Genomic DNA, 25969 nt, shown 5'->3' with positions numbered 1-25969 from the left:
TGTCCGTCAACAGAATTCAGAATCACTTCCGGCCAGCATCATGTTTGCTCGCGCCCTCTTCTTCCTTTCTGCGTTTCTTCCTCCCGTTCAGACTACTTCTCCAGCTTTCCTTTCTCCACCGCTGTCACTTGTTCCGATTTTCAGAGGGTGATAGGGTCCAAAGGCGTCGTCGTCGAAGGTCTTGATCGGCCACTCCTCAAGCTCATCGTTGTCCTTGTCCATCCACTGGCAAGGGAACCATCCCTCGAGCGCACTCAGGTGGTACGCGTCTTTGAAGATGGTGTAGGGGTGCGGCGGGTGGGGGAAATCATCGTATTTCCTCTGTGGCTTCATACACTTGCAGTCGACCAACGAGTCGCGGTAATGGATCATCGCGACGCGGGCCCGGCCGTGCGCGGCCGGGGCGACGAGGATGTGGTCGGGGCTGATGGCCTCTTCTTGGTAGACCCCCGCGAAGAGCTGGCGGACGAAACCGTCCATGAATGTCTTGAGCATGTCCAGCCGGCTGGCGGGGCTCATGTCCAGCTGGCCGAAGGCGTTGCGGGGGGCGTCGTGGTACCGCGGCGTGAGGGCGCCTTCGGGGCCGTGTCTGTCGCAGAGGGAGGATATGGAGACGCCGTCGATGTGCTCGAGGAGGATGACGCCGACGCTGCGGGGGAGGAACGGTTCGTCCCCGATGAGAGCCGGGTTCGTGGTGCGGATCTCGGCGGTGAAGGCGCCGAAGTACGCCGGGGCGAGGTGCGGGGCGCCGTGGCAGTTTGTCTTGCGCAGCTGCTCGTACGCGCCGGCCTCGCGGCTCAGGTTGAAGTTGGCGCGGTCGAACTCGTTGTAGAAGGGCTGGTCGGGCGGGGGGCTGGCCTGGAAGAACATCGGGTCTTGGAACTTTGCGACGACGCGCTGGGGCATGGCGAAGGCGCGCGCGCCTTGCGTGACTTCGCAGAGGAACACCGCTGGGCCTGACCAGGGCCCGCCTGAGAGGAAATTCACCAGCTTGAGGGAGACCGAAGCTTGGGGCTCGGTTGGGTGTTCGGAGTAGTCCCTTTCGAAGGGAGGGGGCAGGCCGGCGGTTCTGCGCTGTTTCTCGGTCATGGAAGTGTACGGGGTCGGCCGGTGGTGGAGGGCGTGTTCGGAGCGCGATCGCGCCAGGAGCCAGTCATTGTAACCCCAGTCGGACGGGTTGACGTTCGCCGGGGTCGCGTAGGCGGCGTAGCCGTGCGGGTTGGCGGGCTTGTGGGGGACGAGGACGATGGAGGTCCCGGGCTTGTAGGCCTGTTGCCAGTCGGTTGGGATGTAGTCGTTCATGTACAGCTCGTCGGTCTCGATCTGTGGCGGCAGCGGGGTCGGATCGTCGCGGTCGTCGGGGTTGTGGATTCGCGGGTCGATGGTGTCGGTTTCGGGGTCCCATGCCGAGAGAAGAGATTGCGTGAAAGGGTCGAGCGGGTCATCTTCATCATCCTCATCGTCTTCCTCATCATCATTAGACAGCTGGGGGAAATGGCGTCGCAGATCCTCTTCGTAGCGTTGACGATACTCTTCCATGCGCTTCTCATAGTCTGCGTCTTCATCCGACTGTTTGGAGGGTCGGTTTTCGCGACTTGATTCAGCTAGGTTCTCAGGCATCTCTTCTAGGGTCGTGGGCGGCAGGGGCTGCTCAGCTTCATCGCCGCCAGACGCAGATGCGGCGCTCATGATGGTCTCGCTGCTCACGCTACCCGCGTCAGCACTCGTTTCGTTCTCATCGCTCATCACGGCTCCGACGCTCATCACATTACCGCTGCGCTGGGCATGTTCGGGCAGCGGGCTGTGACGAGGATCCATGCTCGCAAAGGACAGTGGTGGTTGGGAGAATGTAGAAGTGTTGGTGATGTGCAGTGTGTCAGGTGGTTGGAGAGAAAGTGCGATGGCGCCCAGGAGGGAAGAACGGGAAGAAATGGAATCTGTAGATGGCGAGGCTGGTGAAGGAGAAAACTCTTGGGCTACCAAGGTGATTTGCAAAGGTTTACTCATGAGCTGAAAACCTAATCTGCGCGTTTGGTTATGAAAGAACGGGACGGCAAGAAAGAAGAGACCTTGGTGGTGAAAGCGAAAGCGGCTTGATTCGTGTGAATAATGAATTCTAGTCCAGTTGCTGCAGACGAACTGTTCTTTCCTTGAGCAAGACTACCTAAAACGTATTCAGCTAGCTTGAACCAACGCCCACAACATTTTCTACACAATGTGAGGCATCGAGAAAAGTGAAGAAGAATGATAGAACTGCCTCCATATACGAAAAAGCGATGGCCTCCGTTTCGCAAAACCCGTACGGCAGTTCCCTTGACCGAGCATGCCACGCCATCATTTCCGCTCCTTATCAAGGGAAAGAGACGACCTGTCTTGACTATGTTACTGTACACCAATTTCTCGTAGACTCTGTGACCATGGCCACTGCCGTCTCCCTCTGTCATAGTAGTCATCGCCTCTGTCGTCTCTGTCTTCGCCGTCGTTCCTCTGTTATTCGTCTGGGCCAGGGGCTATGCCTCGCGGCTAGATTAGGTACCTATGCAACAATTCTTGAACCACGTGAAATCGGGTGATGCAGGACACTACTCATTAGCCCCCCGAACGTCGAGGAATGCGTCATGCTGAGCAACGAATATCTTGATCATGCCGGTGTCAAAGAACCCATCACACAGTCACACTCGTTACAATAATTTCAAGTCGACGACCTTTGCGGGTAAGGTGGCTGGCTCCGAGTTGGTTGTGAAAATACCTGGGCCGCTGTGTGTCGTTGACTACTGTAAACCTACAAAAAGGTTGGGCAGATGTGAAGATTTCTCAGTGAGGGGTCCTCACTTAGATGAACGGCCGCAGCATGGATATTGGGGAAGAAAACGGAGGCAAACAGGAGCGACACCCCTCAGACGGGCTAACCCTACAAGCTGGCAATACCGGGCCTTCACTTTGACTCTTCTTCACCCAGCCTTCTGCCTTCACCTTCACGATCTTCCCCCTCTTCTCCATCTCCTCGAGAATGACACCATCGGGTACGATCTTGCTAGGCTGATACGGGCCCCATTTGTCATCATTAAAGGACTCGATGAGCCATATATCCATGTCGATTTCCTTCCATTTCGATGGAAACCAGCCAGTCAAAGCGCGCAATTCTTTACAGCTGAACTTGGTGAAAGGGTGAGGCGGGTGTTCATAGTCTTCGTACATCTTGAGAGGCTTCTTGTGCTTCGAGTCGATCAGCGAGTCTCGGTAATGGATGAGCGCGACTCGGGGCTGGTACTTCTTCTCTGTTGGCGCAATAAGTATATGCTCAGGCTCAATACGACGTTGCTAAACGCCTGCAAATAGCTGTTGGACGTAGCCGTCAGGAAAAATCTTCAGCACCTCCAAACGCGTCTTTTCATCCATCTGCAGCGTATGTGTGCCGTTACTGTACCATCTGGCTGGGGATGTGGGAGGCCGTAAGACGCCGGTGTCATTGACGGCACACATCGCTGACATGCTTATGCCCTGGATGTGCTCCATGACGAGAACGGGAACCTCACGTGTACCGCTCTCGCCGACAGTCGGGTTGATCTTGGGCGCCTTCAGGATGTAGGCACCGTAGAACCTTGGGGCGAGGCGCTTGTCGCCAATATGAGGGCTTTTGTCGAGGAAGTCGAGTGTGGCGGCTTCGCAACAGACATGTATGTCGGCCCTTGAAGTCTCTCTCCAGGGTGTTCCGTCATTGTTGGTGTCGACGTTGTAGCCCAGGGGGTCGCAGATCTTCACAACAACGCACTCTGGAAAGCCCTCTGAGGGTTCCTCTACCTTGCAAACGAGCACCTGGGGACCGGGTGTCTCGCCACCCGCGAGCATATCTTGGATTTTGACGACGAGCTTCGTGGGCTCACTGCGTGGGGTCGTTGCGATCTTCCTGGTCGGTTTCCAATCGTAGACCTCTCGAGTCAACGAGCCTTCTTCCTGGGCGTAACACATGTTTTTGGTAACGATGGCGGGCTCAATGTCGTTGTTGTTAGGCCACGGATAGGCTTCGACACCATAGGGTTCGCATGGATCATAGGGTTCCAGATAGAGAGTGTTTCCCGGGTCGTAATACTCGAACTCGGCGTCAATATCGTCGTCAGTGCCAGAACCCAAGTCGTCGTCGTCGCCCGTGGCTTGCTCCAAATCTTCGAGTACTGCTGGAAGACGGCCTGCCTCCCTGAGGTGGTCATGTGCCTCCATGAGACCCCCTCCTCCTCTTCTGCCACCCCAAGCCAGCTCTGGGTAGAAGTCACGGTCCATCGGCAGGCCCGTCACGGGACGTGATGTGTCGTGGGATCCGGCTTCGGGGGCAGTTGCTGCTAGGTATTCTTCAACGCGGCGTGCATTCTCGGCAATGGCTGATTGCTGCTCCTCGGGAGGCGGCTCTGAGCGTTGGCCCTGTGAAGGATTGCGCGGATCCATGTTGACTGCAGTTCTTGGTATCGGTGTCGAAGGAGCCGATTCAGAGGTCCGTCAATTGTGCGCGAATGGCTGGGTCAACCTATGGAGGAGGGCAAACTGATTAGACTGCAGATTTTGGATGCGAGTTACGCCTGAAGTACCTAAAAAAGGGCCGATAGATCAAATTGCGGATGGTTTCCACGGGCTGACAAAAGTTTGGAATGAGGAGGAAGGAATGTCTGCAGCGAAGATTGCTTGGGTGACCAGTAAGGAGAGGAGGGCTCGTATGCCTGGGTTGCGGCAGAGTGTTTGACGGGCGCCTGCAGTTGCAAATGCCGACCCGCAAGCAGCTTCAGACAAGAGACTTTGCTAGACTGGAACGGATAAAGCGCTCTTTCGCGTCATCGCATGGTCACCGCGCGGTCGTCAAGGTGAACGAGGGGAGTGAGAGAAGCCATGTTCTTTCCTTTCTTCTTTTTTTCACCTTGGGGGAAAAAATGCTTCACCGCACTGCCTCTGGCCTTGACGTTTAGACTCTTACAGCCCGCCACATCTATTCTCATAATATAATGACGCAGAAAAGAAATTTCTGAACGGCAGCCGCCCGTGTAGGAAGTTGAATCAGCCTGGGCCACTATAGATGAGGTAGCCAGCGTTAATAAGGGGGCTGAGGCTGATGCAACATGAATTTAGCAGAATTCAAAATGCCTACTTGCGTTTACTGAAGAAACAGTTGATCCTAGCCTGCCTGTCTACCTCTAAGGATATTTTGTTTTCAAATTAAACATTCAACATAAAAGCTATAGTAAATGCACATTCTAGCTCATGTTGCGCTTTCACTACCCTGCAGGCTTTAATTACCTAGCTGTTATTACAATTAGCCGGCTTAAAAAGAAGCTTGCATCCATAGTATGTTCTGATTTTACTTGTAGCAATTTTATTATGCATGTCTCAACTCGGTCTCGGAGTTGAAGGCAGGAAACCCAAGAGGTGTCGTTGACGAGGCGTCATGTCATTGGTCAGATTGGGCGCGGTGGAGACGAACTCATGTGCCACCCCGAAGGCTGCGTCCAAGCAAAGTTTTCCCAGCAACCTATCTTATGACAGGCTACCTGTTGAATGGAATCATACACAAATGTTTTTATAGATTAGCATGCGATTTGGAGGGAAGATCTTCAAATGCTTTGCCCGTGCTAGTCTTTCTGTTCCGATGACGACGACTCAGAATCACAAGCACTGTGGCTGCAATGAAACAATGACACAGACGCAAAGACAGATGAGAAAGGGGCTCTTCGTCGACAACTTCATCGATGGCTTCAACGATGCGAATTACGACCAGGTGTATGCAATTGACAAGACTATCACACTGGCTAAGGTGTGCATAAGGAAAATTGAGAATAGTAAACGGGCGAAAGCTTCCCAAAAGGTTGAATACATCGGCAGGATGTAATACGTGCGCCCAAGAGGACTCAAAATTCATCTTGTGAAGTTTTGACAAAACATTTAAAAAAAGAGAAAACTTCTGGAATTTGTGTGGTCTTTTTAGAACACCTGGAAGAAGGAAAACATCAGGGTGCTTAATATTGACCATCCTATTTTAATTTACTGGCCGCCTACATGAATGAAGTCTCCTCTTTCGAAAATCAACAAGAATACCGCCGCACAAGCCCATCGAATCAGATTGATATTATTTTCACCGGCAGAAAACTTTGACACGCTCTCCGTGTCTGGACAGGGACCTGTGCCTCTTTCTTCTGTCTGTATCTTCTAGCGGTGAGACTTTCCTTCTCTACGAACAACTCCATCGCAATGTATGTCTATCGAAGCCCCCTGTCACAGTTATCCAAAGTTGATGTTGCCTTTCTGACTAACAGAGACAGAATCTCCATTGCCTTAGGTCTGGCAGTCAGATAGCTCGACTCGACCCCGCGACTGCCTCTTCGAGCTCGCACGAACCACAAAGCCGAGTCTGAATCCACAAACCCCCCAAAGTTGAAGAGTCAGCCGCGCCGCAAGTAAGACTACTTGCAAATGCCTCCCGCAACCGAATTTGACGCTGACACTTTCGATACTTGCAGAGGTTTCTCCGTCGTCTCTATCTCGTTTCGGCCGCCACCGACCTGTATCACGTTGACGATAACACGAGACATCGTGGTCTAAGACCAAAATGGAATCTCGTGACTCAGAAGATGAAAATGGCCGCATGGACGGAGAAAACGTCTCGACTGACCAAGAAGTATCGCTCGCAACCAGTAAGCCAGCAAGCACATCCCGGGACATGGAACGCTTGACGCAAGAAATGGCACGCCGGACGCAAGAAATGGCACGCCTGACGCAAGACATGGCACGCCTGACGCAAGACATGGCACGCCTGACGCAAGACATGGCACGCCTGACGCAAGACATGGCACGCCTGACGCAAGACATGGCACGAGTCCGGGTCCATGACGGACAGGAAGAAATGGAAACACAGGAAAACGCCCGAGTAACGGCTACACGGCTTCGCCAAAGTCCCAAGCCTGCAACGAGATCGAAAAGTTTTGACGAGACCTTTGAGGATGCCACGGACCAATATCGACAAAACGACATCGATATTCCGGCCGCCGTCACCACGCCATCTGGAGTCCACATCCCGCCCAATGTTCGTGTTGCTCCTGGTGTCAAAATTCCGCCTGGCAGCAAGTTTCCAACCGATATTCCCATTGTATTCCCGTCTGGTACGACCCTCCCTCAGGATATACCGATTGGACTGGCGGAAGACTGTCTTCGTAGGTTGAATTTGAACCTTTCTTCTTGGGCACCAGCCCCAGCTGTGCCCGCCACAGACCTTGCAGGAGAAGGTCAAAACACCGAGACCGACAAGCCTTCCGTGAAGCTTTCTCAAACGCTCACAAATACCAAGCCTGAGGGGGCCCGGGATTGCATCCACACTTGCAATGACGATGCCACTACCGTCAAGCAAGACTACTTGCAATACGAACCCGGAGAGCAGCTGTGCCTCAGCCCTCATGAGCCACCCGAGCCCTATGGCATCTCCGGTTACCCGAATCCTGACAACATGTCTAGCAATGCCAAGATGCTATCGGAAGAAGAAGAGCATATGAGTCGGACAGAACTGGTATTTCGCTACAGACCCTACGTACCCTTGGCGAAAAGAAAGAACGAATTTGGCGTCCTCTTGCCGACGGACTCAACCCACAGCGACAGCAACAAGGGCATGAAGAAGAGCACATCGAAGTCCGACAAGCAAGCCGAAGATTTCCAAGTAATAGTGGAGGTTGTAAGACTCATCTACGGCGGTTCGGAGGAGGGTTGTCAGGTTCTTCTATGCAAGGCAACGAAGGTTCCCCAGAGGGGAATATGGACAACGAGCCCCAAGAACATTGACGAACCATCCTTGTACGGAGAGCCCTTGACTGTTGGAGACCTTGTCGTAGTCAAAGTCTTCGACCCATTGTTCTACGGCGACGTTTCGAACACAGATAAGGGCCCCTGGAAAGTCACCTCCATTGCAGATGGCGACCTCAGTCGCGAAAACGCCGCATATCGACACCTCTGGGAGGCAGGAAGGACCGGGTCCCCACACCTCGCACCACAGTATCATGGCTCTTGGACACTTCAACTCGGAAGCGATTATCCTAAATTCCAGGTTCAGGTTCAGACTCGCCGAGTTGGAGCAATCATGATCGAGTACATTCAAGGCAAGAGCATCGAAGACTTGTGTTCTCGCAATAAGCGCTACCACTTGGTGCCACCAACGGGTCCCACATACCTTGACTTTGAGAAGACCAAACAGCTTGACTTGACCCGGGAGGTTCGCCTTAAAACCTTGAAGAATTTCATGAAGCACACTGTTAATCAACTTCACGCTGGGGTGGAGCACTGGTGGCCGGAGCCGGAGAACATTCTCATCTCGACAGACAAAGAAGACAAGCCGCGAGTCGTCTTGATTGATTATGTCAGTTCAATGATTGATTCAAAGCGAAAGGAGCCTTATGGACTGTTCAAGGATTACATCAAGCCTCCTCATCCGTATGGGCAGTTCTCCATTGAGAAACTCACTCACTTCGCCGGCTGGTTTCCTCCCGGCTGGCGGAGTGAGCATTTCGACACCTGGGTTCTCCGAAGATTTCATTCGCTGGAGAACCGCGATTACACGAACCCGTGGACCCACAAGAGGGGAACTGACTACCAGCCGGATTCAGACAGTGAAACAGATTCGGCTGAAACGTCAAAGCAAAAGCCGGACACTCTGCACGATGTCCCTCTTGAAAAGAGCTAAGATGTTGATTGAAAGCGTCCGCAAAGTGTCAAGTTCGTTCAAGCTTGATCAGGAAAAGGACAATGATGGTGGTTCTGGGGCTGCCGGCGGGGCAATGCGTTGAGGCAGTAATAGCCTTGGCTAGTCATGGCTATATGTGTGTCATAGAGACTGCGTATCTGTAGACTACCCCTTGAATGTCCCCTTTAGGCCTGAATCCAGAATGCTCTTTAGATTGTTATTCATCTGAGCTACTTTCGTGTGACCAGCAAAAATGAAAAGCTGAGACTTTGACATGGATCTGAATGTACCAGTTGCCGTTGGAGTGATCCGCCCGAACCAGAGAACTTTCTAGACCGCTTCCACGATTCCACCAGATAGATAGCAGAAGCCCCAATAACCAGAAGAGCATTAGAAACGGCAAAATAAAACGCGTTCACCAGCGGAAGTACATCAATGGCACCAGCGGATGTTTGGGAGCAGACTAAGGAAACTCACCGGGTAGGCGCACAGTAAGATATTGATCGAAGTTCTTTCTAAAATCTGGTGGCAATAACCCTAGGCCGCGGGCGATCTAACGTAAAGCAAAGGGTAGCCAAAGAAAGGACGGAACTGCAACGAGAAAAGACAGAAGTAAGGCAGGAACGACAATAGAAGCCCCGAGGAAGATGCCAGTCAGGCCGTCTCAATGCAGGAAAACGCGAAGTAGATCCAAAGGAAAACAACGAGTGTCATTTTGAGAAACCCAGTTTCTTCCGTATTGGTTCCTAGCCAAGTATAGTAACCTCCACTAGCAATTGAAAAATCAGAAAATGAATAGCAATTCTTCTATCCTCTGAATCTAATAACTTCGATCAGTCCAATTTCCTCACCTGTCCCAAAAGTCTCAGCTTATTGATACCACCCAACGGCAAATTATCCGTCCTCATCGTTCATGTCCCTCTCTGCCAGAATCGCTCTTTGACAAACCATTGTGGAAGCACCCCTTCTCGGCGCGTCTTGACAACGTGACTCTGTACATGTACATCGATTTCTCCCATAGAATTCTAGGAGTGGACTTCATTGGTTCACTTTACCAGACATCTGACAAGTTTTTATCCGACCCTGGATAATGTTGTTTTCGCACTATTCAATGTCAGGTCTCTCGAGGAAGTAATCACTATTGAATGCAGATTCGATCCATTCATCCCACTCTGATCTGGCTTCCAGCCACTGGTAAGGGAACCAACCAGCAAGTCGAAATAGCTTTTCGGGACTGAATCGAGTCTTCGGATGAGGCGGCTTTGAATAGTGCTGATAAAAGTCCCGTGGTTCCTTACGCTTCGAGTCGACGACGCTTTCGCAATAGTCTGTGAGGCTGACTCGGAGAACCGGCTGGCTCCTGGGCGTGCCTTCCGCAAAAGAGATGAGTATATGTTCAGGTCGAACTGCTTGCACCTCGACTCCAGCTTTCATCTGGGCGGCTACGCCTCCTAGAAGCTTCTCAAGAACCGATAGACGCACATTTTCGTCAAGCCTTACCCTGCGCTTGCCGAACCTGATCGTCTTCCAAGTAATTGGAACCAGAGACCCGTCTTCGTTCTCATCGCATAGCTCCTTCAAGGTTTTGGCGTGGTCGATAGCTTCCATGAGGATCAGTCCAATGCGTCGGGTGCGATGTATCAATGCTGGTTGGGTCGAAGATACTTTAGTGGTGTAAGCGCCGTAATACTTGGGAGCAAGGTGCGCCTCTCCGTGGCACCCTTTGGTTCTGAGCATGTCGTACGCCCCAGCTTCTCGGCAGAGTTCCATGTCGGCTCTCGCAGTCTCCTTCCAGGGGCCGGCTCCAGCGGGGTAGTCCCAAGGATAGAACATGGGATCGAATATCTTGGCGACAACGAGGTTCGGAAGATCTTTGCCGGACTTTACCTTGCAGAGAAGTACGACAGGGCCATCAACAGGTGAGCCTGACAGAATTTCCTCAATCAAAAGGACCGCCTTCTCATGAACGTTGCCTGGGATACCTTTGGAAGGCTGGGATTTGCGGTCGAAGACGGCTTCGGTTCGAGAACGAATATCACTCTCGTCCCAGAAAAGATCTTCATCTTCCTTGTCCGAAGGGTACTCGTAGAAGGATGTTCCGTAAGGATTGCCGGGGTAGTGCGTGGAGATTGTGAGAGACTTTCCCGGGTCGAAAAGGTCGAAGAAGTCGGCCTCGATGTTGTCGTCGGTGGTGGGGAGAGGCTGGGAAGATTCCCGGTTGCTGTCCTTGCCAGCGCTGGCAGCCCTTTTCTCTTGTTCTCTCTTCCTCCCGGCTGCTTCATTCTCCTTGTCTCTTTCAAGAGTCCTCTTATTTGTCTCCATTGTTCTTCTGCGGGACTCCAATGCTTCTTCCAAACGCTCGGGTGACATTTTGCCCCAGTACCACACCGCTGGGTCGGCATCGCGCCCAACACGAGGCTTTCGGGGTCGCTTCAAGTCGTAGAGTTCTTCTATCTCTTGCGCTGTGAGGTCAGAACGGCGGCGTCGCAGAAGAGCCGCCTTACGAGCTTCGGGGTTGTCTGACATCTTATATTTGTCTGGGCGCACGCTTGTGTTAGTTCTGGTATAGTCGAGTCGTTGAAGAATCGTGAGCGAAAAGATCAACATAAGAAAAGTATTTGGGAACTCCAGTACCTTTTAAGGATATTCATTAGACAAGTTTCCGAATGAAAAAATGTCTTCTGAGAGTTGTGACCGTTCGCAAAGCAGCCTATGAATTAACAGCAGGGTGATGTGAGACGTGTTATGAGAGAAGCCTATGATCCACGTTGAACGGATCGAAGATGAATTTATATCTCACACCTTGGTATCTCCTGGTTGAATTTGCTTTGTTTACATCCCGTGCTCAAGCCCGCACTTATAATCAGACGCGGACTCATCAGGGTGGGTGGGATACCTTTCGCTCGCCCATCTATGCTTGCCTTGCTCTTGTCTATTATCCATCTTTCCGAACAAAATTCGTAGAGATTCCTGCGAGACTGCCCATGATACGCATTTCGCGCTATACTGAGGCGACTAAAAGCATCTCACTGAGAAGCAGACTTCAAAAGCTGAAGCTCATCCGCTGAGTTTTGCTATCCGGGCGGATAATTATCTATATTAGGTCTTCATGTAATAGTCTATTTTATAACAATTGCATTTTGATGCTATCGTCACTATTCCTATCCCTCTCTCTATTTATACTATAATCGTCGTTATTGTCGCCGTCGTTATTGTAGCCGTCGTTATTGTCGCCGTCGTTGTCGTTGTCGTCGTCCTTATCGTCGATCGTCCCTATCGTCGTATATTCAGTACCCGCCCGGATTGCAAAACTCTATCCGCTAGCAAAGAGATTTCCTCCTGAAACTGAGCCTTGCTCTCCTCTTGTCTTGGCTAGGTAGCTGCCGTACTTATTGGCAGGTCGCACAGGAAAGGTACGATCGAGCTGCACTTTGACGATACTCTTCTGAATCTGCTGTGCCTCATCTAGATAGAGCCCACATAGCTGGCCCTACCGCGGCTTCATCAGCCTGGCCATGCGATAAGAAGCCGAGGAACATGAAATAGACTCCATCTGTATGCACAATCAGGGGTCTCCCAGGGTGTCCAGGGTGTCAAGGGAGCTGCGCACAGTGGAAAGGAAGGATGATCCCAACGCGCCACTAATAACTCTGATTATTGCGTATTGTCTGATGAATTGAGGGCATTAACTACTGACCTCATTGCTGCTCTCCGTATATGGGGTAAGATTCTCAAACTACCTTAAGGGGGTAATGAACACATGCTTCTCCACCTTGGGACATGCTATGCACATCGGACAAGAGCTCAGAACTTCAGGACCTCCGAAGGGCTGTACTACACTGCTGCCACCACTATTATTCCTACTAAAATCACAAATGGCCTAGGCTCCAAACCGAATGTGACATTTAAGCTGCCGAAACCTTAAAGCCACCAGGCATGAGGTCAGTGAAGACCCTACCAGGGTCGTACTTGGCCCTGATCTCCTTCAGACGATCAAGGTTGCCATCTGGGTAGCTTTCAAACACGGGCTGGCCGATGTCTGCTTCGTTCAAGTAGTAAAACGGATACAACACACCCATTGGCTCCAAGCGCTCCCTGACTTTGGTGTTGAACTCGCTGATGAAGTTGTCGACTACTTTGTCATCAGCTTCGTTTGTCCAGCTATAGGTTTGCTCGATCCAAAATGAAGGCGACTCATCAATTCCTTGGATTGCACCTGGCCGGGCATTGGTTGCCGCGAGAAGTGCCGAAGTGATGGGGTTGAAAGCAAGGCCGATGATTCCTCCTTCGGTGTTGCTGAATGTCGACTTTGCAAGCTCAAAATACATGTCGTGAGCAATCAGCATGGTTTCTTTGTTGGCGTAGATTGGGAGCAAGTGGAATCGTTGTCTTGATCCATAGGAGCGACCGCCTTTTTGAAAGGCTGGCAACACTGCCTGGTGATACTTCCCCATCGGAAATGACGAGAGCGACTTCGAGCTATTGTCCGGAGTCAGGATATTGCCGAGGAAATCTCCCAGAATCGTCGGCGAGGTGGAGTTTCCGTTGTAGAACAATGTCGCCGAATACGTTGGCCCGTCAGTGCCGCTGACATAAGTGATGACAGGCACGACGGCAGCCTTGGGATCCTCGTGCCCATTGGCAGCAAAGTTGTAAACACCCTCGATAAACTCCTGCTTAACTTCCTCTCCACCATAAGATGGTGAAGCGAGCATGACGGATGGAGAATGATGCGTTTGGAGATCGAAGCGAGTGACGAGACAAAATGAGTTGCCACCACCTTGAAGCGCCCAGAACAGATCGGCGTACTCGTTCGTGGGAGTGGCTTCCACGACGGCTCCATCAGCCAAGACACACTATTTTCATGTCAATTCCTTGACTCCTATGCGTCTTTCAAGAAGTGACATCGCGTTTGACGTACCTCGTACGCTTTTACGTTGCCATTCGTCGATGCGAGACCGTATTCGTAGCTGAAGAAAGAAACACCTCCACCCAGCAAGAGACCAGAGACACCAATGGGGCTGCCACGTCCACCGAGAACAGTGACTCCAGTCCCGTCAAGTGCGGTGTAGACATCAGTCCACCGCAGGCCTGGGCCGACGGACACCGTATTCTTGTCCTCGGAAATGGTGAGGGTTTTCATGTTCACGCTCGATATCAGAATACCGTTCGTGTCAATGCTGCTAACATTCGAAATGGGCATGTGGCCACCTCCGCGCATGGCGAACTGCACTTCCTGTTCAACAATGCATCTCAGGCCAGAAGACAGTTGATTTGCGTTCGTGGGAGCAAAGATACACGCTGGACCGAGCCAAGACCTCGCGGACCATGGCACTACGAGCGACAGCCGTAAGCAGGATGAAGAGATGGTATCTGAGTAGAGCGACTAACCTTGGGTTTCCTCCATATAAACTTCATCATCCGCGAGAATAGTTGAGTTGGCAAAGGCGCTCTTCAGGTTTTGGCACGCCCTGCCCGCCTTGTCGGTTTGCGGACCTTCTGAGACGGCAGCCGCCATCGCGGCGCTGGCCACCAAGAAGCAAAGAAGCTGCATCGCGTGAGAAATATGATCAATTATGATGTTTCAGACAGATTTTTGAAATGTGAGATCTGGAAAGGAAGATTGACAGTCCAAGCAAAGAGGTCTTCAGTTTAATTAATAGTTCAATAGTTTTGTCGGGAGCCCGATTGTCCCGCCGGGACACCATTAGTCCGCCCAGGTAGGATCTTTGCCACCCCAGAATTCGAAATTTCAAGTAGCTTGCAATACCAGAAATTCAATTTACTGGACCTCGATCTTTGTGGATCATCTGATGCGGTTTTGTTTGTTTGTTTGTTTGATATTTAACGCCGTGGCGGCAAGGGCGCAGCCGCCCTTGCGGCAGACCTCCCGAAGGGTATGTGGCGTGGAGGGCCGCAGGCTCTAGCTATATACTCTGTAGTACACGTCTCTTCCTAGCGTCCTCCAGATCTTGCCCGAGGGCCAATATGTGTTCTATCCATCCCTAGTTCCCACTGGTGCCCTAGTTCCGTTATAGCAATCTGCTGTCCTGGTGACTATAGGTAGTCTGTTGTTTTTGAGAGGATAGGTTAAGTCCTATCTCTTAGTAACGCGGGCAGATCTTCTGGAAGAAGTCTGTCACGTCAAGGAAGGCCTGGAAGCCTTCAGAGTCGATAAGTAGACCCTTAAAGTAGCGCTCTAGGGAGCCTATAGGTCCTAGAGGCTCCCTTCGGCTATAAGGGTAGAGGATAGGCCACCGTTGCCTCCTCACTAGGGTCTTACGGCAGTAGACCAGGTGGTCTGCCTCTTTAGCCTCCCCACAGGAGCAGGTGAGCAATGCCTCTGTGTGATTAAAGCGTTGATGATACTGTTCAAAGTCTCCGTGGCCTGATCGTGCTGCCAGGAGATAGTGAAGGGTAGCTCTTGGTAGAGCTAGTTCAGGAGGGCAGCCAAGGGTGGCCTTAAGCCCCAGCTGGGTATAACGGGGGGGTGCTTCTTGCTTCCACCATTTCCTATGCTGGTGTTGTTTGCGTTCTTTGGCCAGTCGCTTAATCCCTGATAGGGTAGCTAGGAGGCCTCTTGGGGCTGGCAGTGTTGTGCCCTCCTTAGCTAGGCTGTCAGCCTCTTCGTTTCCTTTTATCCCTTGGTGCCCTGGGCACCAATGGGTCTGTATGTTCTGTATCCTTGCTATCTCCTGGATCTCCAGGAAGGCCGCTTGTGAGGAGTCTGGAGCTATGCCTCGGATCCCCTGAATGACGCTGGTGTTATCAATGCAGATATGTATAGGCTGGCCTTGGGAAGTAAGGAGGGCCCTTTGGAGCCCTGATCTGATGCGGTCAACAGGCGGCGATATCAACCGTCGAGGGTTGTGTCAGTCCACCAAGAGATACCCGCAGGCGTCAATGACCGCTTATGCAAGAGTCTTACTATCCGGGCGGATACTTCAAACTAACCAGGCGGACAACTGTCATATTAGGTCTAAAAGTTCATTTCATAACAGTAATTTTGTTATTCGTATTATTCCTATCGTCCCTTTCGTTCCTGTCGTCCCTATTATCGCACGTCTATGCCTAATACCCAACCGGACAGCAAAATGTTCTGAAGACCATTCTCTGATTGCCTTGTAATTGCGCCTGAATTATCCACTGCGCCCTATTGATGCGGACGTTGTTGGATGTGAAGTGAATGACGAAAGCGAATACGATGGGATGGATCCAATGGATCAATGCCGAAAAAGCGCTAGTGTACGAGGAACGACAGAACAGTAGCACCCGTGAGAACCCACCGCACATCACGGTGGCATGGATCAGCCTTGGCACGGGGCCGCGCTGTCGTAAACGACAACACGCGTTTTCAGTTGGGGGTTGAAAGTTCATCACCGGAACTCCAAATGTACCGAGCCCGACTAGGCATTTTCAATTGCCCTTGTTGATAATGACTCTGAATTCTTGTGCTGCGATTTCTTCTTCATGCTGTTTCTATTGGCGTGTAATTTAAACTTGAAGATTTAAAAACTGTTATGAAAAACAAATGGTCTTGCTCTCGTTTCTCAGGTACTGAGGGAATTTCAAAGCCGCCCTTTTCCCCTCTCCTACGATGAAAGAAGCACCATCAACAGCCGACATACCGAACTGGCCAGCCACGAGACTTGTACTGAAAGGTTTCGTCCCCGTTGTCCTCGTCGTCCTCACCATGACTGTCTCTACTAGTAGAATTGTGGTATTATGCTCAACATTGCGAAGACATAAATGAGCTGCGCAGACAAATTATATTTAGATGGACTTCTCAAAAGATTGTAGTGTCAGGCGCGCGCTCCTTTTGCTGAGTGACTTTGATCGTCTTGCACTCTTTTCCCGCGATGGGCTAAAATACGCTTCTCGGTCCCGAATAACTTCGTTTTACCCGAGACAGAGTGTCAGTGACACTTTTGATCCTTCGGATGGGCATTCTTGGGCAGATGTGTAGTCACCATCTGAATCCTTTGATCTGGCGACCCCTGTAAGTGATGTCGCCGTGACGCTGTGCCACAGTGGCAAGGCACATTTGCAAGGAAGGACTACCGGCCCCCCTAAGGCAATATTGGCGGGGTAGATGATGGTGATCCATACATGTAAACGAGGTGGGGGCCGTGAAACCAGTGCAGTACGCTTGTCAAGTTTGGTGCAGCCAGTCTCTTCCGTGTTCCTGTTGAGAGCAGGTTTTAGAATAGGTTACATTGCACGCAAATGCCCTAGCGCTAGTCGTCCATACCATGCCACCATGATCGGGACCGAAAATGTAGGATTGATCCATGAGAAGGAATGTTCCATTTGACACCAGCTGTGATGTTGATCGCCAGTAAAAAGTGAGTGCTCGAGAGGGATGCAGAGACTAGCTAATTGCCCCAGCCACTGTGAATGAGACTGTGCCACTAAGCAGCAGGAGATTGTTACTTGCTCCCACAAATCAGGTCTCAAGCTACCGCAACTACCAGTTGTTGATTCTATCTCAAGTTTGATCGTTCCTAGTGAGTTACTGGATGTTGGTAGGCATGAGATTCGGGCGATCAAGGGAAGCAAGCAGCTGAAATGTCCACGAAGAAAACTATATAAAGGACTCCATTCGCACGTCTTCAAAACATTTACCTGCACTTCGATCATCAAGTCACAATCTCATACTATTTACATAAAGAGCCAACATCTTCTCCATGCCTACATTCACGTTCAACCCATTCAACCCAAAATGAAGTTCAACTCCATCATCACTACTGTCGCCACTGCCGCAGCCTTTTGGGCTTCCATGGCCGAGACCAAATGCATCCAGGGACCCAAGCGTGCCGGAAATTCCTGCATCCCTGGCAACAAAGGCTTGCTTACTTGCGGCCCAGGAAATGATGGCAACGTCGTAAGTCATGCCTTTAACCCGCCCATCAATAATTTCTCACAGATTTATTTCCCGCTGAAACGAAGCATTGGCTAATTATGAACTGTGCTAGCTTATTTGCAACGACCAGCTGAAGTGGAAGGTTCACAAGAACTGCCCCTCTGGAGGTTGCTTTGGCTGCGAATGCAGGAACTAAAGATTATGAGTAGAGTTGACTACTCGTCCTGATCATAGCTATAACAGGAAACAAGACTGAGAAATATACATTCGTTCCCAATTTTCACCTAATTGAGCGTGTCATGGCCCTTCTCTGTCGGTAACATACTACTAGTGCAGGTGATAGCCGGCAATGCAATGACTGCACGTCAAGTTGACTGAGACGCGTGAAGACTGAACGGCCACGACTAGGATAGCATGAATATGGACTGTTAAATACATGGCCTCTTATTACAGGCTATCATGTTTCGTACAGCTTGGGCACCGTTGATCGGCGCAGCTAATATATGTTGATGATGTTTTGGCCTCAGCAGTGAAACAGCAACGTCACTTGTTACAAAAGTCGCGTCATGCCCCACTGGCTCCGAGCTTTGTACTCAGATGATCGAAGCCGACTACCAGTATGCAGTAGCGAAGATCGTCTTCTATGGATTCGACAAGAGTTTTACTAGCCGAGCAGTGTCTACATACACGCGTGTAATCCGTATCCTGTGCTAAAGCGGCCATGTTTCCCATGTGCTCGCTTTTGTCGTCGTTTTTGTCGTCGTTCTTATCATCGACATCGCCATTTACTATCGTACTCTATAATCGTAATATATTCTTGTCCTTAATGTCCTTAAAGAAATACTAGGTATACTGGGATGGAAGTATGAAGTGTACCGCGATTAAAGTAAAAGCATGTACTGCCTGGATGGCTAACTACACTACCCGGCTAGCGAAAGCCTTCTACAAATCTAACCAAATGAAATTTCATGATCCTGTTGATTGGTGACTCAGCCGTTGAGGAACCAGCAGGTCGGAATTTTCACAGATGGAGGAGTACCATGTCCTATTCTCCATGACGAAAACTTTGGGATGCAGAATCAGCTAAGTGAAGCATGGTAGTATGATTCAACCTCTGATCAATTTTTCATGTATATTGAGCCGGTCTTCGCTCTACCGCCCTCCTCATTTCTGATACATGAGTGCATCTCTGTGAGCTTGGCCAAACCACATTGAATCCCACTGAGTGCGGCTCTCATGCTCCTCTACCACCTTGCCACTCTCATACTTTTTGAACCTCAGAGTGCCAGCAAAGCGCAAATACCACCAATCACCCATCTTCTGTCGCGAGGTAAACTCGTCCTTGACATATTCAAGCGTGTAGACCAGTCCGTTATCACGGTACTCGAAATGCAGCCTACCAGCAACGGAGCGGCCAGTTTGCTCGTCAATCCCGACGTCCGTCGCCGTGAACACCACTTTTCCCGCGTCTTCGGCCGCGATAGTATCGTTCTTTTGGATCATGAAGGAAATCCCCATCGCATACGCAAGTTTGTCGGAACTGATCGTCGCGGAAGAGATGACGGTATACGGTCCCACAGTGCCCCGTCCCCAGTACCAATGGTTGATGACCTTTGCCAGCGACACGTTGCCCCAGTTCCTGTCATGGTACCCGTCGCCCTCCGCCGTCACCGGCTCTTCGCCGTCGATTCGGTATGTCGCAGTGACCTTGCCTTGAGGAACCGAAACCAGCCAGGCAAAGTACTCGTCTTCGTCGTAGTACACGTGTCCGGTCCCGGGCCGCCAGGGTGAAGTCGTGCTGATAAGCTGTACGTCAATGGTCAAGTCATCGACGACGACGTGAATTTGAAATGCGTTCAAATCGCTGCCGCGAAAGAAGTTGATCTGACCGTCTTTCTCCCCGTTTACTGTGACGTTACATTCTTCCCTGCTCGCGTTGAAGCTACTCGCGGGGTAGGTCTTGCTGATGGCCCACGAGCGTCCGTCGGGTGTGTCGAGCTGCACTTGGATTTTGGGGTCCAAGCCGGTATTGGGGCTCGCAAAGAGTTTGGTGTGGAAGACGACCATCAGCTTTGCGCCGTTGGCCAAGTGGGAGTCAAAATACCACCATTCGAACACGCCCGACTTTGACGGGTCGGTTCGCAGACCATCTTCCCACTTTTCGATTTTTGTTGGTGAAAGACGCAGCTTTTGATACTGCTCTTGGAGAACGTTCGAAATTTGGGTCATTTTATTTGATGTTTGCGTGTTCAAAAAACAGCTATGGTGACTCGGTAATTGACGTCTGGAGGTGAATGGCCAATATCGTTTTGTTCCCAATCAGTATGGGCAACAATGTAACAATGTTATAAACAAGGTCAAGAAAAGGCAAGGCGGGTTTTCGGGAGATAAGGTGTCCGTTTCATCCTGGCTTGTAGCCAAGGAGTTAGGAACGAGTTGAACCTTAATACCGTCGATTGTGCTGTTCAGTCTGCTGGGATGTGGACTGGCTACTGCGGGCTGAATAATAATCACAATATTTTCACGGAGTCGGCACGCTGCCGAACCATACGCACCATTGGTATCAACACCATCAATTGATATCATTGGGAACAGTTCTTCGTGAGTATCCTTGGTCAAGCAGTCGCATACGGTGAGCGCGGGAGCCCACCGAACCCATCGGAACCCACCGGAACCCACCCGGACCTCCTCTGTCGGAGTTCGTCCGATCTCCCTTCCACTCCCGCCCCGTCCCAATCAAGGCACAACCAGATCGTACGCCAGAGTTTCCGTGCAAACGGCTTCCCGAATCTTATGGAGCCTAAATCGTCCCATCAGACCATGCACATCATCGATCTCGTCGGGGGTATTCCTTACTTGAGGTGCGCGGGATGGCCCGCGTATGCCAGTACCTGTTCCTCGGTGTCCATCACCGTCATCAACGCCATATCGAAGCCCTGCGCGCGGTGCGCCGTGCTTGCAAGCGGCGGGCCCAGGGCGAAGGACCTGAGGCCCGGGACGACACCGACCATTGCGTCGCCCGCGGCGCGCATCTCCGAGATTTGGGATGAGTCGGTGTTGGGGTTGAGCTTGAACAGGACTGTGACAGGGTAAGTCAGCAGTATTCAGGGACAAGTGGCGTGCGGTAGATACCAATGTGATAGATTGGCATTTTGGCGATTTTTGAGCTGTTTTGATTTGCGTTGCAATATTGGAAGAGTCTTGAGAAGGGTCTTAATAGCGGCGCACCGAGTGGTGCATCCCCGGTCTAAGTAAGGCCGGGGCCGGCCCCGCCCCGAGGCGTCGGACATATCTTTGCCCGCCGGCACTTCACTGGCAGCCAAGCTCAACTCAATTTTGATGCTTTTGTTAAATGATATCAGTCAAATGGCTGTTTTGGCTACAAGTGCCATCAAAGGGCTCGCATACGTAAACATGTTCGTGGAAAGTCTCCAACTTTTAGAAATGTCCAAGTGACTGACGCAACCACGCCCCCCGATCTCCCGTCCCACCCGACGACGTGAGTGAGTTGAACTTCGGCCGAAGGCTCTTTATAGAACAGACACCAACAAACAACTCAGGTACTTGCTTGTTTTCAAAGCCGTCCAGACGCCCAAATACCAAACTGAATCTCGTGGTCGTTTTTCTGCGCGTAGAAATGCTCTCATACCATCCATCGTCGAAACAGCATGGGCCAAGAGGAGATTTAATGTGACGTAATGTTAGCCCCCCACAATCAGAATAAAGAATTGTGAACTACACACGATGCATTGTTTCCGATCTTGGTAAGAAGACCATGAGATGCAGTTAAAAGCGCCCGCAGCATTGCAGTACAACTTTTCTCTGCCGAGGGTGACGCCGTAGGCGGCACCGTTGCAGACCTCGTCGCATGTCTTGCCGTTGCCGTGCGCTACGCAGCAATGGCTGCCATCAGAGTACTGGCACTGGCAGTAGCCGCATGCATGCGCCGTGGCGACAGCGACGGCGAGGAAAGAAACGACGGAAGTGATCTTCATCTTCGCATGAATTAAACGGGTTGAGATTGAGTTGCGCAGTTGTAAAAGTGTGTTCTATTATTCGAGCTCAACTTCTGAAAGGTGATACGATCGTTTATAATAACCAGCGTGATGCGTAGCGTGAAGGCATTTGCTTATGGGAACGAGCTGCTCGGGTTGGCCATGAGTGACTGACTCAGCGCAACACGAGAAGGTAACAGGATCCCTCCCCATTCTTCTTCTTCGAACTGCGAAGATTTGAAATGCTGTCGATTAGGGATAAGCTTCAGCGTGCAGCAATAAGCCTCGCTGCCTAAGTCAACGACTGTGATCTAAGAGAGTTCAGCTAATCCAGTGAAGACTTTTTTCCTCACTCGCCATCTATTCCATCAAATGGCTACCAGTGGCATAACCCGACGCCCTCGTATGTTCTTTTTGCCAGACCAGTTGAGCAACTTGTTCAGTATGGGTTGATCTTCATTGGTCAGGCAGTTCCCTTTTGGCGACAAAGGGAGCTGACGGGATAATTGGCACTGCAGGGCCCAAAGCTGCCAACGAGTCACTCAATGCCGTCTACCCTGCGACAGCATCGCATTCGGGTCGATGCGCACGATAGCCAGGCGATACCGTCAGTAACAGGTACGCCGTGGCCCACAGGTTCAGCAACTGTCAACTGAAGGCCTGGGGGTTCCATAAGACAAGCTTTTCGCTTACGGTGGCTGCGATGAACTTGCGGGGCTTGGCCTGGATGCTTCATCAAACTAGAACCGAACCCTTGGTGCTTGCTGTTCCTCACAAGGCTTGCCGCTTGCGCGAGCTCAAATGTCTTGAAAGTCCGAGCACACACCGTATGTTGAAAATTCTGCAAGATGCTCTATGGCCTTCTTGTTCCGGTTGTCGGCAACCTAACCGTTCAATTGCCCGCGCATAGAACACGTCCATCGCCATCTCATCATCGAGGCAATTAACGCACAACGACCCAGGCGTACCACCCGGCAACGCGAGGGGTTCGGGAGCACGGGCTTGCCGATAGAAAGGAGACATGGGGACTTGAATATCCCACCGGGACTTAATATACTGGTCGTGGTCAAACGACCAGTGACTGAATCAGTCTTCGTCCATGGTTCATAATGCTCCAATGAGCACCCACTGAACGATCTAGAAGGTAAAGTGTCATTGACATTAGCAAGTTAGACTAAATTCTAGATCCACGCAATATATCATACATGAAGCTCTGCAAATTGCGATCAGAGCGAACTGCAGGAACATCCGCGTGCTCAACGTTGTATATATACCTGGACCAGCGGTCTTGCCTGACCATCGTCCCGTCTTTAATCTGCACCTTCAACCCCAGATCCCCTCTCCCGCCCGACACAAGCCACAAAATCACACCTTCAATAACCCACCACACCCAGCCACAATGAAGTTCCAGCCCCTCCTCTTCCTCGCCCTCGGCGCAACCGCCGCCCCAGCCCCAGCCGACTCCGGCCCCACAGTCCCGGCTCGACGCCTCCTCTGCTCCGGCCTCTGGACCGGCAACGACCTCGGCTGGGGCGACATCAAGTGGGCGATGCAGAACCGCCGCGACGAGCTGCAGCTCAAGGCGGGCTGGTGGAACGAGGCGAACGCCGACTGCCGCAGCACCGACGGCAGGGACATTGCGCAGAAGGGCATCTGGATCACGTACAACCACCAGCGCGACGACAAGGCCGAGACGGCGCTCAAGTACAACGAAAAGATTGTCTGCACGCCGCAAAGCTCGTGGCGCCTTAAGTGCAACCCTTCCGGCTGAGCATGTGAGTCTCGGTAGGCGGGTTGGATGCAGTCAGTATTGAGGCCGGAAGTTTTGCAGGGACTTTGAGAAGCGGTGTCTGGTGTCAGTGGAGGCGAGATGTTGGAGGAACGGATCGGTTGGCAGGATTGTTTTTCTTTTGTTAGAACACTTCCGTTCTAAAACCTCTTTATACCCAGAAATTCCTCAAACATGTTCTCATTATACGATTTGCCATTGCCCTGGTAAAGAGGCCATCACGAATTTCAAAACTCCCAGGCCCATCATGACCCTTCCCCAGTCGGCGCACCACCCTTCCCCCACCCCAACCTGAACTCGCCTTTCACCGAACAGCCGCAGGGTGAACCAATACCGTAAGACACAAAGATTCCCCTCGGCTCCACGTGTTCCTCCGGCTCGTCCTCCGGGTTACTGGGGACAATCACCCACTCCCGCTTCTCATCTTCCACCTTCTTAGCACCCTTTCTCGTTGTAATCGCAGCGGCAGACTTCTCGTCGGCGGCGTCGGTCTCTGTTGGCTTCTCGTCGATAGAGCCATTATCTTCGGTCAAGGGCTCGGTGGAAGACTGGGTCCGGCCGAAGGAGAAGGTCAACCCTGTTGACGACCGTCAGCAATCCCGTTCCAATGACTTCGAGGTGATGGTCTAAACTTACTCGGCGGGGCTTTATACGTGCCACCCTGCTGAGCCATCTCCGCTCGGCAAGTCGATGCAAGACTGTGGGATGAAAAGTCTCCAAGCTATCGGGCGGATGCTCGGGGGCTTGATACTTCTTCAATACTCTGGATGCAGCGGGCGTCGGAGGCAGGCGTGCGGCACGGAGTGGCGAATGCTGGTTGGCAAGCAGTGGTAGCCAATCACGGAGATAAACATGTCAACAGCTTGCGTACCAAGCCCGTCAGATCATCTGCGGGTTTGGATCTTTTATCCGCGTCCACATGACCAGAGTGTGACGCAGGCTTTGCAATTACGCACTGCGTCTGAGGTAATCAGTGCCATGCCTGAATGTCTTTTGAAGTCATACCGAATGGGGCAACCTGCTGCATTTCCTCAATGAAAATGACACTATTTGAAGATTTAGTGGTTAAGGATGTTTGGATTTGATATGGTCGTCGACTTTCATTCCATTACTCTAGCAAAAGATAAACTCCAACACGCCCTTTGACTATTACAGAGAAGATCATGGTGTAGGTATATGTCCTATCCGTCCATTGAGAAAAGAAAGACGAAAAGCGGTTCTCCCATGTCCAAAGCTAATCGTTCCTCAAGCAAAATAAGAAGAAGTTGAAAGGAGAATCAGTGTTTCAGTACATCTCAGGTTTCGTGAGTCACGTCTGCCCCCCTGTCCTTCGCGCTCGATCGCGATCGGTCGAAATGCCGCTTCCACCGCAACCACCACCCACCAGGCTGGCGGACTGCAACGTTCTCACTGTCGGTGGCAGTTGTGTTAGGACGTCGGAAGAGGGGCCCGTTGCCGCCCCACGGATAGGCCTTGTTGGATGGCAGAGTGAAGTCGCTGACTGTGGTAGTCGGCACCACCGGGCCATCGGGCTCGAACATGGTGGTACTGTCTCCCTCGGCTGAGACCGAAGTCTTGGTCGTTGATGTGATGAGAGTCGTGGCGGTGTTGCTGGAAGTTCCTGGAACATTTGTTAGTTTACTGGCCTTTGTGGAGGAACAGGCTCAGACTTACTGTTTGTAGCTCCGGTTGAGGACTTTGTAAAGGTCGTATTCTGCCACTTGGACGTGCAGGTTGGCATGGATGAGACTAGAACACTTTTGGTAATGACTTGAGTCACTGTGCCACTGGTTACGGTGACCGTATGGCATGGTGTTGAAGACCCCGTCGGCCGTGTTGAGTTGGTGGCAGTGGCAGGAGTAGTCGAAGACCCAGTGGAAGGGTAGACTAGCGAAGACGATGACGACAAAGATGGCAGCGACGAGAATGTTGAGTTCGGCAACTGGCTGAAGGGAACGCTAGGAATCACAGTGCCAGGTGGAGGACCAGTCCCTGTGGCAGTAGGCACAAGGGTGCCGTTTGAAGTTGGGAACGGCGGCGTCAATGTTGCAGACCGCAAGACTGTAAGGGTTTGCGTGGTGCGGCGGTCGGCTCTTGTGATTGTCAATGTTGAAGCGACCGCGCCTGATGGTGCACTGGAGATCAACGTAACAGTTACGTTGCCAGTCGATACTGGGAATATGGTGACATTGCCAGCAGGGAATGGCGGCGTCGTTGCCGTGGCGTTGAGACCGCTCGATGTCTCTGGGGGCTCAGTTGTGAAGAAAACAGTTCCAGATCCTTCTGGAGGTGCGGTTCCTGTAGGTCCTGCCGTCGACGTTCGATTTCGAGTTGGGAAAGGTGGCTCTGTGGTCGGAGTTGGTAGACCTGTGATGGTACCACTACCAGCTGAAGTCCCGCCAGTCAACGTGGGTATTGGTGTGCCACCTGTGCCTGGGATCGTACCCGTTATGCTGCCCAAGGTAGACGGAGATGAAGTAGAGTTCGTGACCGGGAATGGAGGCAGCGACGAGAAGATGGTAGAGTTGGTACTGGAAGTACCTGCCGTCAATGTCGATATTACCGTGGTGCCTGTTCCAGAGATAGTAATGATTGTGTTCGCTGGACGAGAGGAGTTCACC

General features: G+C 51.6%; 12 protein-coding genes across 12 annotated transcripts; 4 read left to right on the top strand and 8 right to left on the bottom strand.

Annotated features, from left to right (window-relative positions):
* Window positions 1–87: 87 nt before the first annotated feature.
* Window positions 88–1818, bottom strand: CGGC5_v011422 (uncharacterized protein; the record flags this gene model as incomplete). Its single annotated transcript, XM_032032722.1, has 1 exon — window positions 88–1818. The coding sequence occupies one exon, from the start codon at window positions 1816–1818 to the stop codon at window positions 88–90; it is 1731 nt and encodes a 576-aa protein (XP_031887894.1).
* Window positions 1819–3321: 1503 nt separating this feature from the next.
* On the bottom strand, window positions 3322–4440 carry CGGC5_v011421 (uncharacterized protein; the record flags this gene model as incomplete). Its single annotated transcript, XM_032032724.1, has 1 exon — window positions 3322–4440. One exon carries the CDS (start codon window positions 4438–4440, stop codon window positions 3322–3324), a length of 1119 nt encoding a protein of 372 aa, XP_031887888.1.
* Window positions 4441–6586: 2146 nt separating this feature from the next.
* Window positions 6587–8701, top strand: CGGC5_v011420 (uncharacterized protein; the record flags this gene model as incomplete). The annotated part of the gene is made up of 1 exon (XM_032032725.2): window positions 6587–8701. One exon carries the CDS (start codon window positions 6587–6589, stop codon window positions 8699–8701), a length of 2115 nt encoding a protein of 704 aa, XP_031887887.2.
* A 1104-nt stretch (window positions 8702–9805) lies between these two features.
* Window positions 9806–11227, bottom strand: CGGC5_v011419 (uncharacterized protein; the record flags this gene model as incomplete). Its single annotated transcript, XM_032032727.1, has 1 exon — window positions 9806–11227. One exon carries the CDS (start codon window positions 11225–11227, stop codon window positions 9806–9808), a length of 1422 nt encoding a protein of 473 aa, XP_031888090.1.
* Window positions 11228–12606: 1379 nt separating this feature from the next.
* Window positions 12607–13922, bottom strand: sol5-1 (Bifunctional solanapyrone synthase; the record flags this gene model as incomplete). Its single annotated transcript, XM_032032728.2, has 2 exons — window positions 12607–13557; window positions 13623–13922. 2 exons carry the CDS (start codon window positions 13920–13922, stop codon window positions 12607–12609), a joined length of 1251 nt encoding a protein of 416 aa, XP_031888091.2.
* Window positions 13923–17423: 3501 nt separating this feature from the next.
* On the top strand, window positions 17424–17760 carry CGGC5_v011417 (uncharacterized protein; the record flags this gene model as incomplete). The annotated part of the gene is made up of 2 exons (XM_032032729.1): window positions 17424–17585; window positions 17677–17760. The coding sequence occupies 2 exons, from the start codon at window positions 17424–17426 to the stop codon at window positions 17758–17760; spliced, it is 246 nt and encodes an 81-aa protein (XP_031888088.1).
* A 968-nt stretch (window positions 17761–18728) lies between these two features.
* Window positions 18729–19793, bottom strand: CGGC5_v011416 (uncharacterized protein; the record flags this gene model as incomplete). The annotated part of the gene is made up of 1 exon (XM_032032730.1): window positions 18729–19793. One exon carries the CDS (start codon window positions 19791–19793, stop codon window positions 18729–18731), a length of 1065 nt encoding a protein of 354 aa, XP_031888089.1.
* Window positions 19794–20416: 623 nt separating this feature from the next.
* CGGC5_v011415 (uncharacterized protein) lies at window positions 20417–20715 on the bottom strand (the record flags this gene model as incomplete). The annotated part of the gene is made up of 2 exons (XM_032032731.2): window positions 20417–20643; window positions 20697–20715. 2 exons carry the CDS (start codon window positions 20713–20715, stop codon window positions 20417–20419), a joined length of 246 nt encoding a protein of 81 aa, XP_031888086.2.
* A 2243-nt stretch (window positions 20716–22958) lies between these two features.
* CGGC5_v011414 (uncharacterized protein) lies at window positions 22959–23330 on the top strand (the record flags this gene model as incomplete). The annotated part of the gene is made up of 1 exon (XM_032032733.1): window positions 22959–23330. The coding sequence occupies one exon, from the start codon at window positions 22959–22961 to the stop codon at window positions 23328–23330; it is 372 nt and encodes a 123-aa protein (XP_031888084.1).
* Window positions 23331–23593: 263 nt separating this feature from the next.
* CGGC5_v011413 (uncharacterized protein) lies at window positions 23594–24021 on the bottom strand (the record flags this gene model as incomplete). The annotated part of the gene is made up of 2 exons (XM_032032734.1): window positions 23594–23925; window positions 23985–24021. The coding sequence occupies 2 exons, from the start codon at window positions 24019–24021 to the stop codon at window positions 23594–23596; spliced, it is 369 nt and encodes a 122-aa protein (XP_031888085.1).
* A 367-nt stretch (window positions 24022–24388) lies between these two features.
* Window positions 24389–25123, top strand: CGGC5_v011411 (uncharacterized protein; the record flags this gene model as incomplete). The annotated part of the gene is made up of 6 exons (XM_032032735.2): window positions 24389–24421; window positions 24472–24516; window positions 24599–24652; window positions 24859–24893; window positions 24967–24980; window positions 25032–25123. 6 exons carry the CDS (start codon window positions 24389–24391, stop codon window positions 25121–25123), a joined length of 273 nt encoding a protein of 90 aa, XP_031888082.2.
* Window positions 24644–25089, bottom strand: CGGC5_v011412 (uncharacterized protein; the record flags this gene model as incomplete). The annotated part of the gene is made up of 2 exons (XM_066152529.1): window positions 24644–24969; window positions 25023–25089. 2 exons carry the CDS (start codon window positions 25087–25089, stop codon window positions 24644–24646), a joined length of 393 nt encoding a protein of 130 aa, XP_066008220.1.
* Window positions 25124–25969: the final 846 nt, after the last annotated feature.

The sequence above is a fragment of the Colletotrichum fructicola genome (assembly GCF_000319635.2).
Source record: "Colletotrichum fructicola Nara gc5 chromosome Unknown KSG_Nara_v1_contig06, whole genome shotgun sequence".
In the NCBI taxonomy this organism is placed as follows: domain Eukaryota; kingdom Fungi; phylum Ascomycota; class Sordariomycetes; order Glomerellales; family Glomerellaceae; genus Colletotrichum; species Colletotrichum fructicola.
Note: the sequence above shows the minus strand (reverse complement) of the source record. Positions and strands in the feature narration are given on the sequence as shown.